This window comes from Myotis yumanensis, unplaced genomic scaffold (assembly GCF_028538775.1).
Source record: "Myotis yumanensis isolate MYYU_CA2020_CCGP unplaced genomic scaffold, mMyoYum1.0.hap1 SCAF_2, whole genome shotgun sequence".
Taxonomy (NCBI): Eukaryota; Metazoa; Chordata; class Mammalia; order Chiroptera; family Vespertilionidae; genus Myotis; species Myotis yumanensis.
This window is the reverse complement of record NW_027223753.1, coordinates 16,946,924-16,969,022: the sequence shown is the minus strand read 5'-3', so window position 1 is coordinate 16,969,022 and position 22,099 is coordinate 16,946,924. Positions and strand designations below refer to the sequence as shown.

The 22,099-nt window shown below is 51.6% G+C and overlaps 1 protein-coding gene and 1 pseudogene across 1 annotated transcript in view; one reads left to right on the top strand and one right to left on the bottom strand.

Moving 5' to 3' along the window:
- The window catches only part of SLC9A1 (solute carrier family 9 member A1), a 48,921-nt gene extending 39,804 nt beyond the window's left edge, over window positions 1-9,117 (top strand). Inside the window, exons 4-12 of the mRNA XM_070404465.1 lie at window positions 439-656; window positions 1,711-1,913; window positions 3,397-3,486; window positions 3,880-3,950; window positions 4,070-4,243; window positions 4,513-4,627; window positions 4,747-4,848; window positions 6,614-6,686; window positions 7,289-9,117. Of these exons, the coding sequence (XP_070260566.1) occupies window positions 439-656; window positions 1,711-1,913; window positions 3,397-3,486; window positions 3,880-3,950; window positions 4,070-4,243; window positions 4,513-4,627; window positions 4,747-4,848; window positions 6,614-6,686; window positions 7,289-7,620 (1,378 nt within the window). The 3' untranslated portion in view covers window positions 7,621-9,117. The remainder of the gene's footprint in view (window positions 1-438; window positions 657-1,710; window positions 1,914-3,396; window positions 3,487-3,879; window positions 3,951-4,069; window positions 4,244-4,512; window positions 4,628-4,746; window positions 4,849-6,613; window positions 6,687-7,288) is intronic.
- A 4,916-nt stretch (window positions 9,118-14,033) lies between these two features.
- On the bottom strand, window positions 14,034-14,442 carry LOC139001681 (fatty acid-binding protein, heart pseudogene; annotated as a pseudogene).
- Between the last annotated feature and the right edge of the window lie 7,657 nt (window positions 14,443-22,099).

Genomic DNA, 22,099 nt, shown 5'->3' with positions numbered 1-22,099 from the left:
GTTCCCAGTAGGGGAGGACTTTGGAAGTGCAGAGGTGGAGCTGGACTGCGGGATTCGGGGTGAGAGGGAGAGAGCTGGGCCAGTGGAGCCCGGGTGTGGGAATAAACCCCAGCCACGGACGGGTGTCATTGATGCCTGTTAGGCAGGCAGAGAGGCCACGTGGCATCGGGGACAAGGCACAGGCTTTGGAGTTGGTCAGACCTTAGTTTGTGTCTTAGCTCTGCCACTCGCCCGCCGTGTGACAGTGGGCAGGCGACTTAGTTTCCCTCATCTTATAAAGTACAAGAATATGCAGGGTTAGGAGGATTGAGAGAGCAGGTGTGGAAAGCCCATAAGAGGAGCTCAGTCAACAGACCGCTGTCAGCTCGGGCAGCAGAGGGGCTCTGGGAGGGTGCAGCTCGGCTCCGAACCCTGAACCCTGCTCTTCCCCACCCCCAGACTCATTGCCTCGGGAGTGGTGATGCGCCCCTACGTGGAGGCCAACATCTCCCACAAGTCCCACACAACCATCAAGTATTTTCTGAAGATGTGGAGCAGTGTCAGTGAGACCCTCATCTTCATCTTCCTCGGCGTCTCCACCGTGGCCGGCTCCCACCACTGGAACTGGACCTTCGTCATCAGCACCCTGCTCTTCTGCCTCATCGCCCGAGTGCTGGGTGAGGTCCCCGGGCCGGAGCCAGGGGAGGTGTGTGTGTGTGTGTGCGTGCATGTGTGTTAGTGCGTGTGTGTGTGTGTGTGTGTGTATGTGTGTTAGTGCGTGCGTGTGTATGTTAGTGTGTGCCTGTGTATGTGTGTTAGTGCGTGCATGCATGCTTGTGTGTGTGCGTGTGTAGGGGCCAGGGTTGGTGCCTGCCTGTTCCCAGCACAGCCGGACGGCAGGGCTTCCCCAGTCCTCCTCTCCGCAATGCTGAGGCTGTGCTGGGCCCTTGGGGAACAAGTCTGATCTCTGGGGAGACAGTCAGGGTGTGTCGGAGTGGAGGGGCCTCAGGGACCCTGCGGTTCTGGGCCTGTTGGATCTGAGGAAGGAACTAAGGCACACACCGCAGGGCCGTGAGTGTCCTGTGCTGTCCCATGGCGCATATGACTTCAGCACTTGCAAAGCTGCGTGCAGCGCCTGCAAACTGCGCTGCCACTGGGGCTGCACACGGGCCGGGCCTTGGGTCCTCAGGTGCTTACACTTTCCAGACACACCTCCCTCGGCGACTGCTGCTTCCTCACCCTGCATCTCAGACTCTGCTCCGAGGTTAGGCCCGTGGTCCTGAGCCTGACGGGGCGTCACTGATCCCTGGTGCACTGTTTAAAACCCTTAGTCCACTGCTTCGTCCTCCACAACCCTCCACAGAGGGTTGAGGTTGGACCCAGACCTCTGCATTGTGTAATTTTTTATTATGGAAAATCTCAAACCAGAGAAAGTAGACCCCATATACCCATCATATTTATTTAATAGGTTTCACCCTGTTTCATCTCTTTCCCATTCTCCTCCCAACCTTTGGCCACTGGAGGCCTCTTTGGTGTCTCTACAGTACATCCAGTTGGGGGGCCCTTTAAGAATCCACCCAGCTCTTAGATTGAGAGAGTCAGAGCGCCCTGGGCTGAGGGGCCCAGGAAATGAGTGGACTGGGTGGGGCTTACCAGTGGAGGCTTCCTGCAGACAGAGGAAGCCAGGAGGGGCTGGAGACAGCTGACCCCTCTTCTTCCTCCCCCGGGCAGGTGTGCTGGGCCTGACCTGGTTCATCAACAAGTTCCGCATCGTGAAGCTGACGCCCAAGGACCAGTTCATCATCGCCTACGGGGGCCTGCGAGGGGCCATCGCCTTCTCCCTGGGCTACCTCCTGGACAAGAAGCACTTCCCCATGTGCGACCTGTTCCTCACTGCCATCATCACCGTCATCTTCTTCACCGTGTTTGTGCAGGTGCTGGACAGGGTGGAGCAGCCCCGCCCAGGGACCCGACTCTGCCAGTGGAAAGAGGAAGCATGTGACCCAAGAGGGGGCCACGGGTTCTAGTCCCAGCTCCACCAATAACTTGCTTCACAACCTTGGGCAAGCCACTCCTCCTTTCTGGGCTTCAGTTTCCTCAGTGGTTAAGGGGGAATTGTGATGAGTCATTGTGAAGTGACCAATCAGAGTATAAAGGAGTGAGATTGCTGCCTAACTTAGGAACCCAGTGGGAGAGAAGTAGGTACAGTTAGCAGGCCCTCGATGCCCATTATAGGGCTTTAGGAAAGTGACTTAATATCTTAGGGTCTCAGTTTCTGCATCTGTAAAATGGGAACACAGGGAATTGGAAAGGTTGCTGAGCCAGGCAGCGGGAGGTCTGGAGTCCGCCCAAGCTCTGCTGCTGTCTGCGTGACCCTGGGAAAGACCCTCCTCCCATTTCTGGCTCTCAGTTCCCCATCGTTGAAGTGAGGGGACTGGACTAGACGATCCTGAAGAATCCTTCCCGCTTGCTGGGCAGTGGTTTCTGTCATTTGAATGACCCAGGCTTAGCTGAGAGCCCTCCCCAACCCTGCTTCTAGTCCCCAACCAAGCCCAGCCTGGGATGGTGTGAATCCACCTTACCTGACCTGTGACCGTGGGCAAGTGAGAAAATACTGTCTGGGCCTCCGAGGCCCTGCCATCCCCTCCGTCTTTCTGGGACACGAATCCTGGCAAGCATCATTGCCTGCCCAGGAGGAGAAAATGTAGAGGAAGCCTTGGGGTGGCACTTATTTCCTGATTTAAGAGGAGACAGGGCTGCCTCTTTTGTCCTCTTGCCCTGCTTACATCTCAAAAATATTTTATCACCTTGCCTTTGCAGTTGTATATGCTAATGGCTTATCAAGTCCATTTTCAATGAAGGCAGCATTGAGGTGGTGTGAGTCCAGCTCTACTACTTCTGTGAGACCTTAGGAAGTTACTTAACCCCTGAACTTCAGCTTCCTCATCTGTGAAATGGGGAGAGTGAAGGAACCTCCCTCTCACGGTTGCTGTAGGTGTTAAGGAGCTATTCCTAGTAAAACAACCGGCTCTGGCACAGGCAGCGTGCAGTTCACTTAGCTGTTGCCGCCACCGCTTGTGCCCCTCGGCCACAGTCCTGCCTGGGAGGCAGCGCCCAGGAGGTTCTCCCCATTAGCCTTCTTGGGGTTGCAGAACACGCCTGTGGTGGAGCCCACACTTAACCCCAGGCCCTCAACCCCTGGCCTGGGCTAAATGACCAGTGTGAGTCACGTGGCTGGGTGGGCTCTCAGACCTCTGGCTGTCTTCAGGAAGAGCAGGCCTTGGGGACCTGCCTTTATAGAAATGCTCACATGGAGGTTGAGATCTTGGGGGCCTTGGAGCAGAGGGCATGCCAACCTCAGGGGACCCCGGGGAGATGGGAGGCTGCAGGGAGGCCTGACACCCACCTGCCCCCTAGGGTATGACCATTCGGCCCCTGGTAGACCTTCTGGCTGTGAAGAAAAAGCAAGAAACGAAGCGCTCCATCAACGAGGAGATCCACACGCAGGTACTGGAAGCTGGGCCCTCGGTTGCAGAGAAAGTTTGGGGAGTAGCTAGTCCTTGAGTCCATGCCTTGGCCCTTATCCCAGGACCAGGTGGTCCTTGAGCCTCTTAGGTCACAGGTCAAAGGGAGGTGTAGTATGAGCGGCTGGGAGCCTGAGGAGGGAGCCTCAGGGGTTCAGAGAAGGGAGTTCAGCCATGCCTCAGCGGCAGAGGGTTTGAGGTGCCACTGGGGTTCAGGATGAGTGCGGTATGGGCACCACCTCCTGGCTGCTTCTGGAACTACAGGGCTAATCTGAGCAGAGAAGCACTAGTTTTGAAGGTGGGAGGGCCTCCTCAGAAGTCTTGGTAGGGAAAGAGCCCAGTAGTGAGGCTTGACCTGGCCCTGGGCCCGTTTCAGTTCCTGGACCACCTTCTGACAGGCATCGAGGACATCTGTGGCCACTACGGCCACCACCACTGGAAGGACAAGTAGGTGGCAGGCCTGGTGGGTACGTGGGTGGGGAGGGGCAGGTAAGGGTCTCCCAGGGCCTGGGTGTCACCCCACCCCGAGGAGCTGGCTCCATCCACCTTTTCCCTTCTCCCCCCAGGCTCAACCGGTTTAACAAGAAGTATGTGAAGAAGTGCCTGATAGCCGGCGAGCGCTCCAAGGAGCCCCAGCTCATCGCTTTCTACCACAAGATGGAGATGAAGCAGGCTATTGAGCTGGTGGAAAGTGGTGGCATAGGCAAGATCCCCTCTGCCGTCTCCACCGTCTCCATGCAGTGAGTGCTAGTGGCCAACCTGGCCGGTTCTGCACCCGCACTAACCCCTCCACAGCAACCTGGAGCAGGCCACGCTGGGCCTGGGGGCGGTGAGCAAGGCCCCTCTCATCCTGCCAGGGCTGGTGAGAGCTGCAGGGTCACACTGAGGACCCGAGGCTCTGCCCACCCACCCAGGCCTTCCCCTGAGCGGCTTTCTTCTGGCCCAGCCCGGAAGGCTCCAGGGTCACAGGAATTTTCTTGGGGACCTAACCTGTGTCGTGTTGTCCCAGGAACATCCACCCCAAGAACCTGCCTGCTGAGCGCATCCTGCCAGCACTCTCCAAGGACAAGGAGGAGGAGATTCGCAAAATCCTGAGGAACAACTTGCAGAAGACCAGGCAGCGGGTGAGGGGCTGCTCCCGCCCACCCCCCTTCAGGACAGGAGCCCCTCTGCCCCCGGCGGCTCCAGCCCTGCCCCACACATGTCCGGGGCCTGCCCTGCCTGACGGCTGTTCCTTCCGCAGCTGCGGTCTTACAACAGACACACACTGGTGGCAGACCCCTATGAGGAGGCCTGGAACCAGATGCTGCTCCGGAGACAGAAGGCCCGGCAATTGGAACAGAGGGTGCGTCCAGGACTGGAGTGGCTCCTTCCTTTCTCTGGGCTCTTCCTCTTCCTGCATCCTCGTCACTAAGCCCTTTTGCAGATAGAACACTCTGATCTGGGGGTGTTGTTTCTTTGCCTTCTCCACCTGTTTCGAAAGCTGAAAGCTGAGCCCAGGGCAGGTTCCAGAAAGCCTTCCTCCCCGCCAGGAGCAGTGAAGAGTCCAGGCCCCTCATCATATCCTCAGGCACCTGTGCTTAGACTCCTCTTTTTCTTGTGAGAAAACTAAGGCCCAGGGAAAAGACAGGTGCCCAAAATCACAAAGCAAGGCACACCTCATTCATTCATTCATTCATTCAGGAAACATTTGTTGAGCGGCCTTTAAGTGCTAAGCCTCTGTGAATCCGAGTGAGTCAGCCCAGTCCCTCCCTTATGAAACTTCTCATCAGAGGCCCATGTAGGACAGGAAGTGCAAGGGGCCTTGAGGGAGGGCGTGGGGTAAGCTCAGGAATCAGAGCCACGATGGGGGGAGTGTGGGCAAAGGAAGGTCCAGGCGGAAGGAAGAACATGTGCATAAGTTCCCAATCCCAGAATGTGGCCCATTCTAGAAACAAGGTTCAGCCCTAGCTGGTTTGGCTCAGTGGATAGAGTGTTGGCCTGTGGACTGAAGGGTCCCAGGTTCGATTCCAGTCAGGGGCACATGCCCAGGTTTCGGGCTCGATCCCTAGTAAGGGGTGTGCAGGAGGTAGCCAATCAATGGTTCTCTCTCATTGATGTTTCTAGCTCTCCCCTCCCTTCCTCTCTGAAATCAATAAAAATGTAAAAAAAATTTTTAAATAATATTTTAAAAAGGAAACAGGGTTCAGCTTTCAAGGAAGGTTGTTAATGGAGTACGGTTTGGGCTTTATTCTACAAGCATGGAGAGCCACGAAGAGTTCTGTGTAAGGAAGTGACATGGGGAGGGGTGGAGGCAACCCAGATTAGGATGGTGGCAGGGGGAGATGGAAAGGAGTGGGTAGATTCAAGAGACATTTATTTATTTATTTTTTAATATGTTTTTATTGACTTTTAGAGAGAGAGGAGGGGAGAGGGGAAGAGAGACAGAAACATCAATGAGAGAGAAACATCGATCGGCTGCCTCCTGCATGCCCCCCACTGGGGATCGAGTTGCAGTCCGGGCATGTGCCCTGATGGGGAATCAAACCAGGGATCTCTTGGTTCATAGGTCAAGGTTCAACCACTGAGCAACACCAGCCGGGGTCAAGGGGCATTTAGGAGGGGGAACTAGTAAGACTTGAGTTTGAGGTGGGCTGAAAGAAGAAGAAGAGGAGTCAGGGGTCACGTCTGGCCTTCTGATTGGGGTAGGTGGGAGTGGTGGCTGTGACAGGGGAAGCCAAGAAAGGAACAAGGTTATGAGGGGAGGTAAGAAACAGTTCATCTCCAACATGTTGCATTGAGATTCCTGGGGGCCATCCAGGACCCGGGTGTCCACTCCTGAGTTGACTTTATGGATCTGTACCTCTCGGGTAGGTGTGGCTGGAGCTAGACTGGGACAGTGGCACCATGGGAAAGGCAGGGCAGCGCAGGAGGTTCAGGGCCACCCAGGAGATGGCATAGCTTGAGGGGAGCCTGGGCCAAGCCCTCAGGAACCCCTGAAGTGCCAGCGTGGCACAGCCTAATGAGGAATTGCCAGGAGGGAGCGGGTGCCCAAGCACGCCTGTGGCCAGCAGCCTCCAGGGCCGTTAGAGGGGTTGCCTGAGCTCACACCTGTCTGCTCTTTCTGTCAGATCAACAACTACCTGACAGTGCCGGCCCACAAACTGGACTCGCCCACCATGTCTCGGGCCCGCATCGGCTCAGGTAAGGCAGGGCCCAGGGTGCCTGGCCAGGGGCCTGGCAGCTGGGCGCTCAGGGCCTCCCAGAGCCAGCGGGGAGGACGGCTTCTCCTTCACTGACCTCCTCCCAAGTCTTGAGCTCCTCCTACATCCAGTGGAGGCGGGGGATGGCCTTGCTGCCCTCCCCCCTCCTCCCCCAGGGACAGAGGTGCTCCACGGGCTGACGGTGAGGTCTGTGCGGGAGCTGGTGTCTGGCAGGGGGCGAGGAGGGGTCTGCACCATTGGTACCTCCACCGGGTGGAGGAAGCGAGGGCGGACCTTCTCTTAGGCCTGGGTCCCTGGGGTGTCAGTGACTCGGAAAGGAGCCCTGATTCTTGGTCTGACGGGGAACATGCATGGGACCCCCGGGTGTGAGGAGAGGAACACAGTCCTGCCTTTGAGGTCCCAGACAGGGGATGATAGACTATCTGATGAGGGTTCATAAAGGCCCACGAGGAGTAATTCCGAGACACCAGGATTGCTGCCCTCACAGGGGCTCTGTGGGAGCGGCTGGCACGCGAGAGGTTGGGCGCATGCTGGGCAGGGCTCAGGGGCAGAAGCCAACTGTGCCTTGTTCTTGGTCCCCAGACCCGCTGGCCTATGAGCCGAAGGCTGACTTGCCAGTCATCACCATCGACCCCGCCTCCCCGCAGTCGCCCGAGTCTGTGGACCTGGTGAATGAGGAGCTGAAGGGCAAGATCCTCGGGCTGAACCGGGACCCCAGGGTGGCCGATGAGGATGATGATGACGGGGGCATCATGATACGGACCAAGGAGCCCTCTTCCCCCGGCACTGACGATGTCTTCATCTCTGGGCCCAGTGACAGCCCCAACTCCCAGAGGATACAGCGCTGCCTCAGCGACCCAGGCCCCCACCCTGAGCCTGGGGAGGGAGAGCCTTTCATCCCCAAGGGGCAGTAGCGCTGGGGCCAGTGGGCCATGCCTGTCCCACCAAAGACTCTCCCACCAGAGCAGGGGCTGCTGGGAGCTGGGGGGCCTCCCCTCCTCCTTCCTGACCTGCATGGCAGCTGGGCCCAGCACAGCTTCCCCCTGCCTCCTGGGAAGCACCCCCCGCCGCCACCACCAGAACTGCCTTCCCCATCCATTCGGCAGAACTGCTGGGCTGTGAGCAGACCTGCCCCTTCCTGTCTGGCTCTCTCCCCTCCCCAGAAGGCCTCCGAGTTTCCCGGACCTCGGTGCCCCCTCCTCCTCCATCACCCTCCTCATGCAAACCAGTCTTAGTTTCTAATCAAAGAGCCTCTGGCTCAGCCTGGGTCCCACCTGGGAAGGGAAGGAGCCCAGGCCTCTCTTGGCCTAGGCCAGGCCCTTCATTAACAGAGGAAAGATGAAGGGGAGCAGATATCTGACCCACCCTCCCGCCAGCTTTGTCATCCTGGCCAGCGACCCTGACACGCCCTTTCTCAGAGCTGCACCCCTGAGCTTCTCTGTGTGGAGCTGGGGCGCCTTGGACTGTGAGTAACAGCTTTCCAGATTGCTCCCGCAGGGACCAGTGAGCGCTCGGCGGCTGGTGTCAGGAGAGAGGCCATCAGGGGCTCCAGACAGTGCTGCCTTTTTATCTGTTTTGTTTGTCCCACTTCCATGTATGATCTGTTTGCACAGAGGCCATTCCTGTTTGTAAAACATTTTCAAAGCCCCTGGCCATGCCTGTCCCACCACAGACTCTCCCACCAGAGCAGGGGCTGCTGGGAGCTGGGGGGCCTCCCCTCCTCCTTCCTGATCTGCATGGCCCTCCTCCAGAGAATCCCCCTCATTTGGGCCTGTCTGCCCAACACTCCCCAAGTCGGTTCTCTGCCTCCTGGACCCGTAACTGTGGCCCCAAGACCCTGATTTCAGAAGTGAACCCCCATATCCAATCATGGTCCTCTCCCACTCACAGATGCTGGGCCGTCTGGTCCTTTGTTCTTGGGCCTGCCCCTCAGTCCTGCTGGCCTGTTCTTTCTCTCATCCCTCCCATCGGCCCCAGGAACCTCTCCCTCTTAGGTTCCCCGCACCCAGCTGGCTGTGGAGCCCAGACCTCAGGGGAGCAGACCTCCCCTGAGCATCGCCCACCCAGCTGGGGCTGGTGGGGGGCAGAGTCCTAGGCTCCCAGGGGCCTTTGCTCACAGGCACACACTCCCATCCCCACTGCTACCATGGCCAGGCCCAGGGGGAGTGGTGTCTGTCCTCCCCGGTCACTCCCCCAGGATCGTGCAATAGTCAGACTCCCTCTTCCCAGTGGACTGGGCAGCGGGTGCTCATCTCTCCCCCCTCCATGCAAGTGCTGTTTTGGGCAGGAGTCACCATGCAAGGGTGACGTGACAACCATGTTCAAAGCCACCACAGCTGCTGCTGCTCTGCCGCCTGTACAGAAGAAACCAAAATTTTTTCATATTCTAATAAATCCATATGAGTTTTTAATAGAGTCGAGGGCTGTTTCCTGGGAACAGGGGACTTTGGGGCAGAGGGTGGCCTGGCACAGAGAAACAGTCCCCATCAGCTGCTGCTGTGGTTGTGACTGCATGCCAGGCTTCAGGGACACAGCCGCGAACAGAGCAGAGCGCTCCCGGCCCCCCGGTGCCTTCAGCCTTGGGGAGAGCAGATTCATCAAACATTCATATAAACCAGGGAAACCCAATGTGTTTGTGAATGAAAGGCGGGGTGGTGAGGAGGACTCTCCTAAGTGATATCCTAAGAACGAGCTGAGGTTAACAGGTGAAGACTGTTTTAGAGTGTTCCCCAGTGTTCTGACTGGGAGCTGCACAGCCAGCACCCTAGGATCCAACAAGAAGACCAGTGTGGCTGCATCAGGGTGTTGGAACCTGGGCTGCCCAGGAAGCATCCCCTTTGCCCAGCCTGGGGCCTCTGTACAGAGCTGATCTGACCCATGAAATCGGAAGTATTCAGTGCCAAGGACTGTAGGGAGGGACCATGCCATTTCTTTATCAGTTGGTGCCCCACCAAGAAACGGATGGTATGCTCAAAGGATACTGAAGAGCCTTCAACTAAGGGATCCTTTACAGGGTTGTGGGCAGGGGCAGGGGACCCACCAGGGGGGTACCCAGGGAGCTCACACTATGGGAAGCCATTACCACCTCTGTACCTGAAGGGTGAAGGAGAGAGCTGTGACCATGGGAGGGACTGCCCTGCTGGAGCCGCAGCCCTAGGGAGCAGAATGCAGCCCCTGCCAGGCAGGGGCCCACCGGACAAGTATTCTGCCTTGGATCCTGCTGGGGCCTCTTCTTGGCCAGACCCAGCTGGAAGCCAGAATGAAAGGCCTCTGAGTTGTTTCACTGAATTCAATCCACACGGGTCAGCCTTCCAGTAAGTGGAGCAAGGGGAGAATGGGCTTAGAGGGGAGCAGGGTATCCGAACAGAGAAATTTCTTGTGTCCCCACCATGCACTCTGTCCTTTAGATGCAAAGCTCATGTCCCGATGGCTACAGAATTTCAATTTGGGGTGATGAAAAAGTTTTGGAAATCAATTGTGGTGATGCTTGCACAACTTTGTGAAGGTACTAAATGCCACTGATTGTTCACTTTAAAATGGTTCTCTTTATGTTGTTATACTAGAGGCCTGGTGCACGAGATTCGTGCATGGTTGGGGGGGCGGTCCCTCAGCCTGGCCTGTGCCCTCTCGCAGTCTGGGCGCCCTCAGGGCAGGGGCCTAAGCCGTCAGTTGGACATCCTTAGTGCTGCTGCCACTGCCACTGTGCTTGCCAGCTGTGAGCCGTGAGCCCGGCTTCTGGCTCAATGGTGCTCCCCCTGTAGGAGCGCACTGACCACCAGGGAGCAGCTCTTGTGTTGAGCGTCTGCCCCCTGGTGGTCGGTGCACGTCATAGCGACTGGTCGTTCTGCCATTCGGTCAATTTGCATATTACCCTTTTATTATATAGGATGAGTTTCACCTCAGCTTTTTTAAATAGAAGGGAAAAAAAGTTTATTTCCAACAGGACCTGTTGTCACATTGACCATATCTTTATCCTTCAGTCATTCTCACCTTGAGCCAAATTTAAAACTTTAGTCATCACTAGGGCTCTTGGAAAAAATAAGACAGGAGGAGGAAATAACAAAAACCTGCTATAGTGCCCCTGCTGTATCTGGTCACAGGTCTAAGTGAGCAATTATGCATCGTCCTTCCACCCCCTCCATGTTCCTCTTACCAGTGGCCAGCATTTTAACTTATTGGGTTCTTCACCTGGTGGGGTGTCCTAAACCTTTATTCCTAGGCAATTCGGGCTCTTATTGATCTAAGGTTTGTCTGGTTGTGAAGCTTCCTGATAACTGTCATCATTGTACTGGGAGATCTGAGAGGCACCCAGTAAATCCTGGATGCAGACATAGCCTTCCTGCCCACCCCCCATTTTCCTTCTGGTCATCCAGATTAGCCAGCCTTTCTGGTACAGTTGATACCCCTCTCTGCCTTTTGGTTCAGTAACATACAAAGCTCAAAATGACCAGTGGGGCCCTGGCCAGTGTTTCTCAGTGGTTAGAGCGTCAGCACCAAAGAGTCACAGGTTTGATTCTCAAAGGCACATACTTGGGTTGTGGGTTCGATCCCCAACCCTGGTCAGGGTGTGTGTAGGAGGCAACCAATTGATGTGTCTCTCGGATCAATGTTTTTCTCTCTCTCTGCCTCCTTCCCTTCCACTCTCTCTAAAATCAATGGAAAAAATATCCTTTTGTGAGGATTAACAACAAAAGACCAGTGGGAAGAACTTCCAGTTTAAGAAACCATATCTGTGTTCCCTGGGGGAAGTAAGCATTCCTCCTTTGGGCACCAAGAACTTCAAACCCACTGAACACAAAGTTGAGGGGATGGAAAACAAAAATTTCTCCAGTAGGTTACTTGGAAAAATAGTGAGAAGAGCCACTCCCATCTCTACCCCGTGGTCCCTGGGCCTCTGTGTTCTGGATGTGAGAGAGGTGGAGCCATATATTGGCCATTGGTTTAAAGCAGGGGTGGGGAACTCCCGGCCCGTGAAATCATTCAGTCTGGCCCTACCAGGGCATTAAGGGTGAGTTAATTAAATGTTTGACCAACTATAGCGACTAATTTTTAAGTTGATCATTTTGTATGACCCTCGAATGATGTTATAAGTATCGTCATGGCCCTTGGTAGAAGAAAGTTTCCCCACCTCAGATTTAAAGCATGTACTGCATCCTGGCCGTCAATAACCTAGCCTTGCAGATGGTGTCTCCTGGCTGGTACTGACTGTCCAGTCAACAGCTCTGAGTGACAGGCCACATTGTAAGTCCAGTGTGTTCCAGCGGGGAGGCCATATGCCCTTCACCCTATAATGCAGATAGGCGTGTTCGGGTAGCATCGTGATGAATCAGGTACTCTGGAAAGTCCAGAAGTGGTGGTGCAGAAGCATTGCAGGCAGGAAGTCCATATCTGGAATACATATTTATTACCATGAGGTAACAAAAACTATTCCTTTTATGAAACAAGGGGGCAATGAGGTCAGCCTGCCAATAGGTAGCTAGCAGGTCACTCTAGAGCAGTGGCTCTCAAATTTTTGGCCTCAGGAGTCGTTTACATTCTTAAAAATTACAAAGGGTTTCCTATGTGGGTTATATGTGTTTTACTGGATTAGAGGTTAAAGCTTTAACTTGACGTGGGGTGGTGAACACAATGCAATATACAGGTGATGTATTATAGAATTGTACACCTGAAACCTATATAATTTATTAACCAGTGTTGCTCCAATAAATTCAATTTTAAAAAAAGAAATTACAGCTTTTAAATATTAATTTATTTAAAACTAATAAATCCATTTCAGATTAATATAAATATAACCTTTTAAATGGAAAACAACTTCTTCAAAACAAAAATTGTGAGAAGAGTGGCATTATGTGACATTTTTGCAAATCTCTCTAGAATCTGGCTTAATAGAAGACAGCTAGATTCTCAAATCTGCTTTGGCATTCAGTCTGTTGTACACATCTCGCGTAGCCTCTGGGAAATTCCACTGTCCACTTGAAAGAATGACAGTGAAAATGACAAGGAATGTCTTGGTGTAAGTATGAAAGTAGATTTGGCCTCACAAAACCCATGAAAGAATTTTGGGGATCCCCAAGGGTTCGTGGTCCCCACTTTGAGAACCATTGTCCCAGGGAGTGGTACCATATTGAAAACATCTTGGTCTTTGCTGCCAGCAGCTTGGGCACTCAGCAGTTCCAGTTGCCAGTTGTAAGGCAAATGTGTTGAGCCCTTGTATATCAGTTTTCTATGGCTACTGTAATAAATCACCACAAACAGTGGCTTAAACCAGCACAAATCTATCTTACAGTTCTGGACATCAGAAGCCTTAAATGCATCTCAAAGGGCTAAAGTGAAGGTGTTGGCCAGGCTGTGTTCCTTTCTGGAGTCTCTAGAGGAGAATCTGTTTTCTTTGCCTTTTCTAGATTCTAGAGGCTGCCTGTATTCCTTGGCTTTTGCTCTCCTTCCATCTTCAAAACCAGTCATGGCCAGTCAAGTCTTTCTCACATCACATACGCCACTCTGACACTGGCTCGGCCTCTGACTTCCACATTTAAAGGCCCTTGTGATTACAGCAGGCCCACCCAGATAATTAAAGGTCAGCTGATTAGGACCTTAATTCTATCTGCCACCTTAATCCACCCTGTGCCATTAAAATAGATCATTTTTACAGGTCCCAAAGATTACAACATGGACGTCTTTAGGGGGTCATTATCCTGCCTACCTCACTATAAATAGCCCCTATCCCTGCCAGCATGGTTGCTCTGTAGGGGGGCCCATGGAGCAAGAACCAGGGTACCTGGTGAAAGAAGTTGACATCTACACTTGTCCACCTGATTATTTCTTTTTTAATTAAATCTTTTTTTTATATTTTATTGATTTTTTACAGAGAGGAAGGGAGAGGGATAGAGATTTAGAAACATCGATGAAAGAGAAACATCGATCAGCTGCCTCCTGCACATCTCCCACTGGGGATGTGCCCGCAACCCAGGTACGTGCCCTTGACTGGAATCGAACCTGGGACCTTTCAGTCCGCAGGCCGACGCTCTATCCACTGAGCCAAACCGGATTTGGGCTTTTAATTAAATATTTATTTATTTATTTATTTATTTATTGGCATTGGGTCTGCTTTATTGACCTCAGAGCATTCTTTGGATGCAGTTAGACAAACACAGTGGGAACTGGAACTGTATCCAGGATAGTGCACTTGAATCCATAAGAATTTCGCCCCCAAGGTGGATTTATACAAAACGCCAGAGGAAAAGACGAGGCAATCTGGTGCTGAGTCCAGGGGTAGCCAGTTGGCAGCGGAGCCGTCAGTGAAGAAGTGGGCTGGTCATGCCGCCTTCTCTTATGTGCGCGAACTCACTGTATTGCCGTGGGTGAGGGTCAGGATGAGTTTGCCATCCACGAGTTCCCGCGCAAGTGTTGTTTCTTGCCCTTTCCATTTCTGCACATGGACAAGTTTGCCTCCATCCAGCGTCACGGTGGACTTGACCTTCCTGTCATCAGCCGTTGTCTCATCAAACTCCACTCCCAGCTTGAAGCTGATCTCTGTGTTCTTGAAGGTGCTTTGTGTTTTCAGGGTGATCATGTCCCCATTTATTTCAAAGATTGTGGTAGGCTTGATGATATTGGCCACCTGCCTGGTAGCAAAACCCACACCGATGGACTTCATGTAGTCATCGAAGTTCTTGCTGTCCACCAGCTTCCAGGTGCCTGCGAAGGCGTCCACCATGGTGAGGCTGGGCTAGGCTGTTAGCGAAGAAGCGACAGAGCCGAAGTGGAAGGACTCTGGGACCACCTAATTAAATCTTTATTGTTCAGATTACATTTGTTCCTCTTTTTTTTTCCCCCATAACTCCCCTCTTCCCAGTTCCCGCCCCACCTTCCACCCTCACTCCCCACCCACTGTCCTCATCCATAGGTGCACAATTTTTGTCCAGTCTCTTTCCGCATCTCCCACTCCCCTTCCCCCCTCCCAAGAATAGTCAGTCCATTCCCTTTCTATGTCCCTGATTCATTATAATCACCAGTTCATTCTGTACATCAGGTTATTTATTCACTTGATTCTTAGATTCATTTGTTGATAGATGCATGTTTGTTGTTCATAATTTGTATCTTTACCTTTTTCTTCTTCCTCTTCTTAAAGGATACCTTTCAGCATTTCGTCTAATACTGGTTTAGTGGTGATGAACTCCTTTAGCTTTTCCTTATCTGTGAAGCTCTTTATCTGACCTTCAATTCTGAATGATAGCTTTGCTGGATAAAGTAATCTTGGTTGTAGGTTCTTGCTATTCATCACTTTGAATATTTCTTGCCATTCCCTTCTGGCCTGCAAAGTTTCTGTTGAGAAATCAGCTGACAGTCGTATGGGTATTCCCTTGTAGGTAATTGAGACTCTTTCTCTTGTTGCTTTTAAGATTCTCTCTTTGTCTTTTGCTCTTGGCATTTTAATGATGATGTGTCTTGGTGTGGTCCTCTTTGGATTCCTTTTGTTTGGGGTTCTCTGTGCTTCTTGGACCTGTAAGTCCATTTCTTTCACCAGGTGGGGGAAGTTTTCTGCCATTATTTCTTCAAATAGGTTTTCAATATCTTGCTGTCTCTCATCTTCTGGCACCCCTATAATTCTGATATTGGTGCGCTTGAAGCTGTCCCAGAAGCTCCTTATACTATCTTCGTATTTTCAGATTCTTTTTTCATTTTGCTTTTCCGGTTGGATGTTTTTTGCTTCTTCGCATTTCAAATCTTTGACTTGATTCTTGCGCTCCTCTGGTCTGCTGTTGGGTGTCTGTATAATATTCTTTATTTCCGTCAGTATATGCTTAATTTCTAGTTGGTTCTTTATCACAACATCGAGGGTCTCATTAGATTTCGTGAGGCTCTCATCAAGTTTATTGGCAGCTTCTAGCACATTATTGAAAGCCCTCAAAAGTGCGTTTTTTAGCTCTATATCCTCCATTTCTGTCATGTTTTTTTGTCTCCGAATTTTTTTTTTAATATTTTATTGATTTTTTACAGAGAGGAAAGGAGAGAGATAGAGAGCTAGAAACATCGATGAGAGAGAAACATCGATCAGCTGCCTCCTGCACACTCCCCACTGGAGATGTGCCCGCAACCCAGGTACATGCCCCCAACCGGAATCGAACCCGGGACCCCTCGGTCCCCAGGCCGACTCTCTATCCACTGAGCCAAACCGGTTTCGGCTGTCTCCGAATTTTTTATGCTTTCTTGGTGCACCCCCTTGTGGTCTTTGTGCACAGTCTTGTTCTAGTTAAGCCTTGATTGTTGTAGTTAATACTAGAGGGATTTGACCACCAGGCCGACTGGCTGTGAGAATCAGCTGTATCTGCAGTGGGAAAGCTTCTGTCCTCTGGAGAGGTGCTAATCTAGCCTTGCCTGAGGCTATCCGGCAAATGGCTCTGCGCAGGGCTTGGGCGGGGCGGGATCAACAGGGCAGGTGGAGGGAGCAGTTATGGCTGCTCTCAGTCCCGTTCCCAGAGGCTCTGCTTCTCAGAATCCCAGCAACCGCTGCAAACCTCGGAGAGAAAGCTACCCTCACGTTCCAACTGATGCCAGACAATCCCGCTTCTCCTGTTTGAGTCTGAGTCCCTAGGGACTCGCCCGGATCTGGAGCTCAGAGTTTGAGACTCCCTCCTGATTGAAAACGACAACCGCGCCCTCTGCCACCAGCCAGCTCCACACGCACCTCGGTACCTTTGTATTTTCCACACTGCGCCTCCTCTGAGCCTCGGTATGCTGTTTTCTTTCCTTCTAGTTGAAGAATCTCTCCTCAGCCAGCCTTCCTGTGGTTCTGGGTGATGTCCGTTCCGTCTTTTAGTTGTATTTTTGAAGTGGTTGTTTGCGGCAGCAATCTCCGGTGTGCCGGAAGCCGGTCCATCCTTGCTGCTTGACACAGTTGCTGCAGGAAAGAAACATCTGCACAGCATATGTTTCAAGGGACCTGGCATATATAGCATATTGTTCTTAATATGTTTGCTCTCCTTAGTGCCATGTGTTTTAACCAAGGTCACCTCTCCGAGAAAGGTTGTTTCCCCAGGTGGGGATTTTTCCCTGAGGTTAGGGAGGGGATACAACCCCTTAATTAAGTGCCAGGCGGGTAGTTAAGCTACATAATCTTTACTCCCTGGAATGGAGATGAGAAACGCCCTAACCTTTGTAATAGAAATTGACAGGATTAAAATCGGCTGGTATAAATATGGATGTAACAAGACAATAAACATCAGATCCTAGCCAGAACCTAGACACAGAACCTAGAGACAGGACTTGGCTAGAGATCCTAGACAGAACCTAGAGAGACACAGAACCTAGAGACAGAACCTAGCGAGAGAACATGGCTGAAGAACCTAGAGACAGAACCTAGCAAGAAAACATGGCAAAAGATCCTGGACAGAACCTGGCTACAGAACTTGGCTGGAGAACCTAGACAGAACATGGCAAGAGAACCTGACTAGAACCTGGTGACTGAACCTGGCTGGAGAACCTGGACAGAACCTGGCTGGAGAACCTGGACAGAACCTGGCTGGAGAACCTAGCAAGAGAACATGGACACAGAACTTGGCTAGAGATCCTGGCTAGGCTGCTGATCAACTGAACACTGTCTCCATGTTATTCCTTCTTCGCCGACTCCGTCCACACCTTTGGGGACCCCTGGACCTGCTGGGGTTGGACCCCAGCACCGGTGTTTACCTATGCCGCCATCTTGGTTTCTCCTGTCCACCTGATTATTGAGAGCCTCCTTCAAAATGACCCCTCAGGGCATTTGTGTGGGGTAAAAAGAGTTTTGCCACTTGTGCCCCTTTCCAGCAGTCCATCCATATCTTTCCGTTAGACCTCCTCCTCATCAATCTTGCTATTTCATTTTTAAACATGTTTTTATTGATTTTGAGAGAGAGAGAGGAAGAGAGAGAAGCATCAACATCAATTGGCTGCCTCCTGCACACCCCCTGCTGGGGATCAAGCCAGAAACCCAGGCATGTGCCCTGACCGGGAATCTAGGGAATCTAACAGGGAATCTCCTGGTGCAGGGGTTGACACTCAACCATGAGCCACATTGGCTGGGCAATCTTGGTGTTTTCAAGTCTCTGACCAACCAGCCAACTTGCCAGCCACTGCTCATGAATCAAAGTAGATCTGTAACTTAGGTCATCTTTTCTTTCATGCAAAATGGACAATTGATATAACTAGAAGAGGCTACCCCTTCATCGCTGTCTTTTAGAGACACCCTGACTGTGGCTTTAATGCAGTAGTTGTCCATATGTGGCAGGTGCTAACATACAGACTCGCATAGAAATCATGTCTGTCCTTTTTCCTCCATGTGAACTGGTCATAGAAACTTCCCCAAATGTGGGTTAAGGGAGAAGCAGTGAAGCCATAAGTGTAGGTACAGTAAGGATTTGATCCACCTGCTCATGCACTCTCCTTGTACCTTCTGGACTTGCTCAGATCTGATCTCATATGCACTCTTTAAGAACAGAATGCTACCAAAAATAAAAATAAAAAGAACAGAATGCTACCGTGCATGTCCAATTTCATGATTAGATGGATCAGATAATATCCAGTTCTTTCTATGGGTCACTTGTTGTCCCACAGTGAGGTATTCAGTCTCTAGGTGTCCAGTTGTGAGCCAGGAACTGTTTTAAAGTGCAGACTGATTACTGGCAGAGAGGGCATGAATTAATGCCAGACCCCAAGGGTCTGTAACTCTACTGTGGCACGCCTATGGAACTTGTCCATACAGCGTCTTTTTCTGCCATACTCACTTGCAAATCATAAAGCTCATGTGACAGGGCAGCTTGCTCTGCAGTCTGGACCTGCTGCAGAGTCTTATGTTGCTGCAGGCCTCACTCAAAACTTGCAGTCCTATGGGTTTCCCAGTAAATGGGTAGAACACTGACAAATCCTATATAATAAAGCCTAATATGCTAAGTGTCTGGTCATCCAGTCAGCCATTCAACCAGCCAAAGCATAATAAGCTAATGATATGCTAAGGCTGCTCAACTGCTCGCTATGACGTGCACTGACTACCAGGGGGCAGATGCTCCGACTGGTAGGTTAGCTTGCTGCTGGGGTCCGGCCGATAGGGACTGAGCAAGACAGGCTGGAGACACCCTGGAACCCTCCTGATGTCCCTCCCCACCAGGGGGCAGATGCAGTGAGCAGACGGGTGGTAAGGAGCGAGGGGTCCTGGACTGCAAGAGGGTGCAGGCCAGGCTGAGAGACCCCCACCCCCACCCCCAGTGCACGAATTTCATGCACCGGTCCTCTAGTATGTTATATGTTGCCTCAAAAATCAACATTCTGCTTCTTTCTTTATAGTGGGCAATAAAGTTTCAACAATTGCCTTTCACTTTAGAGGAGATATTCCAACATACCCCAGATCACTGAATATTCCAAAAAGTTTATTGACATGACATGCCTCTCCATTTTTGTGAGATTTATTACCCTTCCCTTGACATACATATGTTCTACTAAGAATCTAAAGTGTTTGCAATTTCCTGCTCAGTGGGCCCAATTATCATAAGTCATCAATATAATGGACCAGCATAATGTTTTGAACTATAGCAAGGTGACCTATGTCCGTTTGGACTGTAATATGATAGAAATCAGGAGACAAAGCCTTGAGGTGGTAGAGTGAAGATGTACTGCTGTCCCAGATACACAAAGGCAAACTATTTCTGATATCTTTACTTAGCAGGATGGAAAAGAAAGCACTTGGGATCAAGATGTACATCAGGCCCAAAGTTGTGTGTACGTGTTCCAGTAAAAATGTCATGTCTAGAACCACAGGTGCAATTGACATCCCACCTGTCTTCACAGTAATCTATGGTCATTCCCCAAGGCCCACCTGGTTTTTGCACCAGCCAAGTAGGTGAGTTCAACTGAGTCTTGATAGGAATGACCGCATGGACATATTTCAGATCTTTGATGGTGGCACTAATTTCTGACATTTCTTTAGGGATGTGGAATTGCCTTTGGTTTGCTATTTTGATGGTGGTGAGATTGTAGTTCAGGGACTTCCATTCAGCCCTGCCACCCCTAAGAGCTCTCATTCCATGAGTTAGGAAATCAGCAGGGAGATTCTGCCAGTTAATTTACAGACACAGGATGGGTCTGTGGTCGCACTGGATCCACGTGGGCTTAGAACAGATTGAAAGCCTTGAACTTGGGACTGAATGCAAGGACAGAACTTCAGAAAGCCTCTAGAGTGGTTCTGAAGGGATCTTTGCTCTCTAGTAGCTACAAGGCACACATATGGCAAAGGACCAAGCCTGGGCCCTGACTGTCAGGATCCCAGGTTTGCAGAGCCAATGAGATGAGCAGTCCCACCATTTGGAAGGGCACTGGTCAAGAGGGAATAGGACCCCAGACATGGGGTGGGGATGTTTCGGTAGAATTTTGAAACCCCAACACCCCCTGAGTGCTTAACTCCAAAAATAATCAGGAAAGTGCCAAAACTATACTGAAATACCACTATACACACACCAGGTGGGTCAAATTCAGAAGTCTCACAGACCAGCAGAAACAGGGTGTGAAACAATGGGAGCTCTCATTCCTGCTGGTGAGTAGCCCAACTACTTTGGGGGCAAGTTGGGCATTTTCTAGTAAAGTGGTATAAATACTTATACCCTGTGCTCCAACAATACCACGCTGGAAAAATGCCCCCAAAAGTACATGCACTGTGCACCGGGACACATGTACAGAAGTGTTCAAAGGAGACCTGGGTCTGACCGGCGTGGCTGAGTGGTTGAACATTGACCTATGAACCAGGAGGTCGTGGTTCGATTCCTGGCCAGGGCACATGCCCACTTGTAGTGGGTGTGCAGGAGGCAGCCAATCAATGATTCTCTCTCATCATTGATGTTTCTATCTCCCTCTCTCCTCTCTGAAATCAATAAAAAAATATTTTTTTTTAAAAAAAAAAAAGAAGGCCTGGCTGTGGGGCTTGGTTGGAGCATTGTCCTGTACACCAAAAGGTTGCGGTTCGATTCCCAGTCAGGGCACATTCTTACGTTGCAGGTTTGGCCCTGGTCAGGGTTCGTGCAGGAGGCAACTGATTGATGTTTCTCTCTTACATTGATGTCTCTCTCTCTCTCTCTCTCTCTCTCTGTCTCTCTCTCTCTCTTTCATCAATAAACACATTTTTTAAAAGTGTTTAGAGGAGAATTATTTATGTAGCTCAAACTGGAAACAATCAAAATGCCTATCAACAGTAAAGTAGATAAATAAATGTTGTTATATCATACCATGGAATATTAAACAGCAATGACAATGAACAAATGACATGGATTAATGTTATAAATCCAGTGCTAAGCAAAAGAAGCAAAACATAAAAGGTACATAGGGAATCGTACCAATTATATAAAATTCAAAACCAGAAAATTCTAAACTGTATTGTATAAGGATGGATAAACTATAAAGAACTGTAAACTGTAACACAAGGCAGAGATTTCCATAAATACAAGAATGATTACCCTTAAGGGGAAAGGAGGGGGTGTGATTGAGAAGGGGCACATGGGATTCCTGTGGCATTGGCAATCGTCTATTTCTTGATTTGGGCAGTGATTACACAGATGTTTGTTTTATTATTATATATTACTAGAGGCCCGGTGCACAAAAATTTGTGCACTCGGGGGGGAGAGGGGGTCCCTCAGCCCATCCTGTGCCCTCTCGCAGTCTGGGACCCCTCAGGAGATAATGACCTGCTGGCTTAGGCCTGCTCCCGGGTGGCAGAGGGCAGGCCCAATCCCTAGGTGCAGCCCCTGGTCGGGCTCAGAGCAGGGCCGACTGGGGAGTTGGGGCGCCGCCCCCTGTCATGCACAGAGCAGGGCGGATGGGGAGGTTGTGATGCCACCCCTAGTCATGCTCAGGGTAGGGCCGATTGGGGGGTTGGGGCACCGCCCTCTGTCACACTCAAGGCAGGGTCGATAGGGAAGTTGCGGCGCCACCCCCTGCCACGCACAGAGCAGGGCCGATCAGGGGGTTGGGGCGCTGCCCCCTGTCACACACAGAGCAGGGACCATCGGGGCTTGGGGCTCCGTACTCTGTCACACACAGAGCAGGGCCCATCAGGGGTTTGGGGAGCTCCCCCTTGTCATGCACAGAGCAGGGTCAATCAGGGGTTTTGGGAGCTCCCCCCTGTCATGCACAGAGCAGGGCTGATCAGGGGGTTGGGGAGCTGCCCCCTGTCACACACAGAGCAGGGCCAATCAGGGGGTTGAGGAGCTCCCCCCTGTCACGCACAGAGTAGGGCCAATAGGGGAGCTGGGGCACCGCCCCCTGTCACATACAGAGCAGGGCCCGTGGGGGGGGGGGGGGGTAGTTGAGGCGCCACACCCTGTCACACTCAGGGCAGGGCCGATGGGGAGGTATGGATCTACCCCGTCTCACATAGAG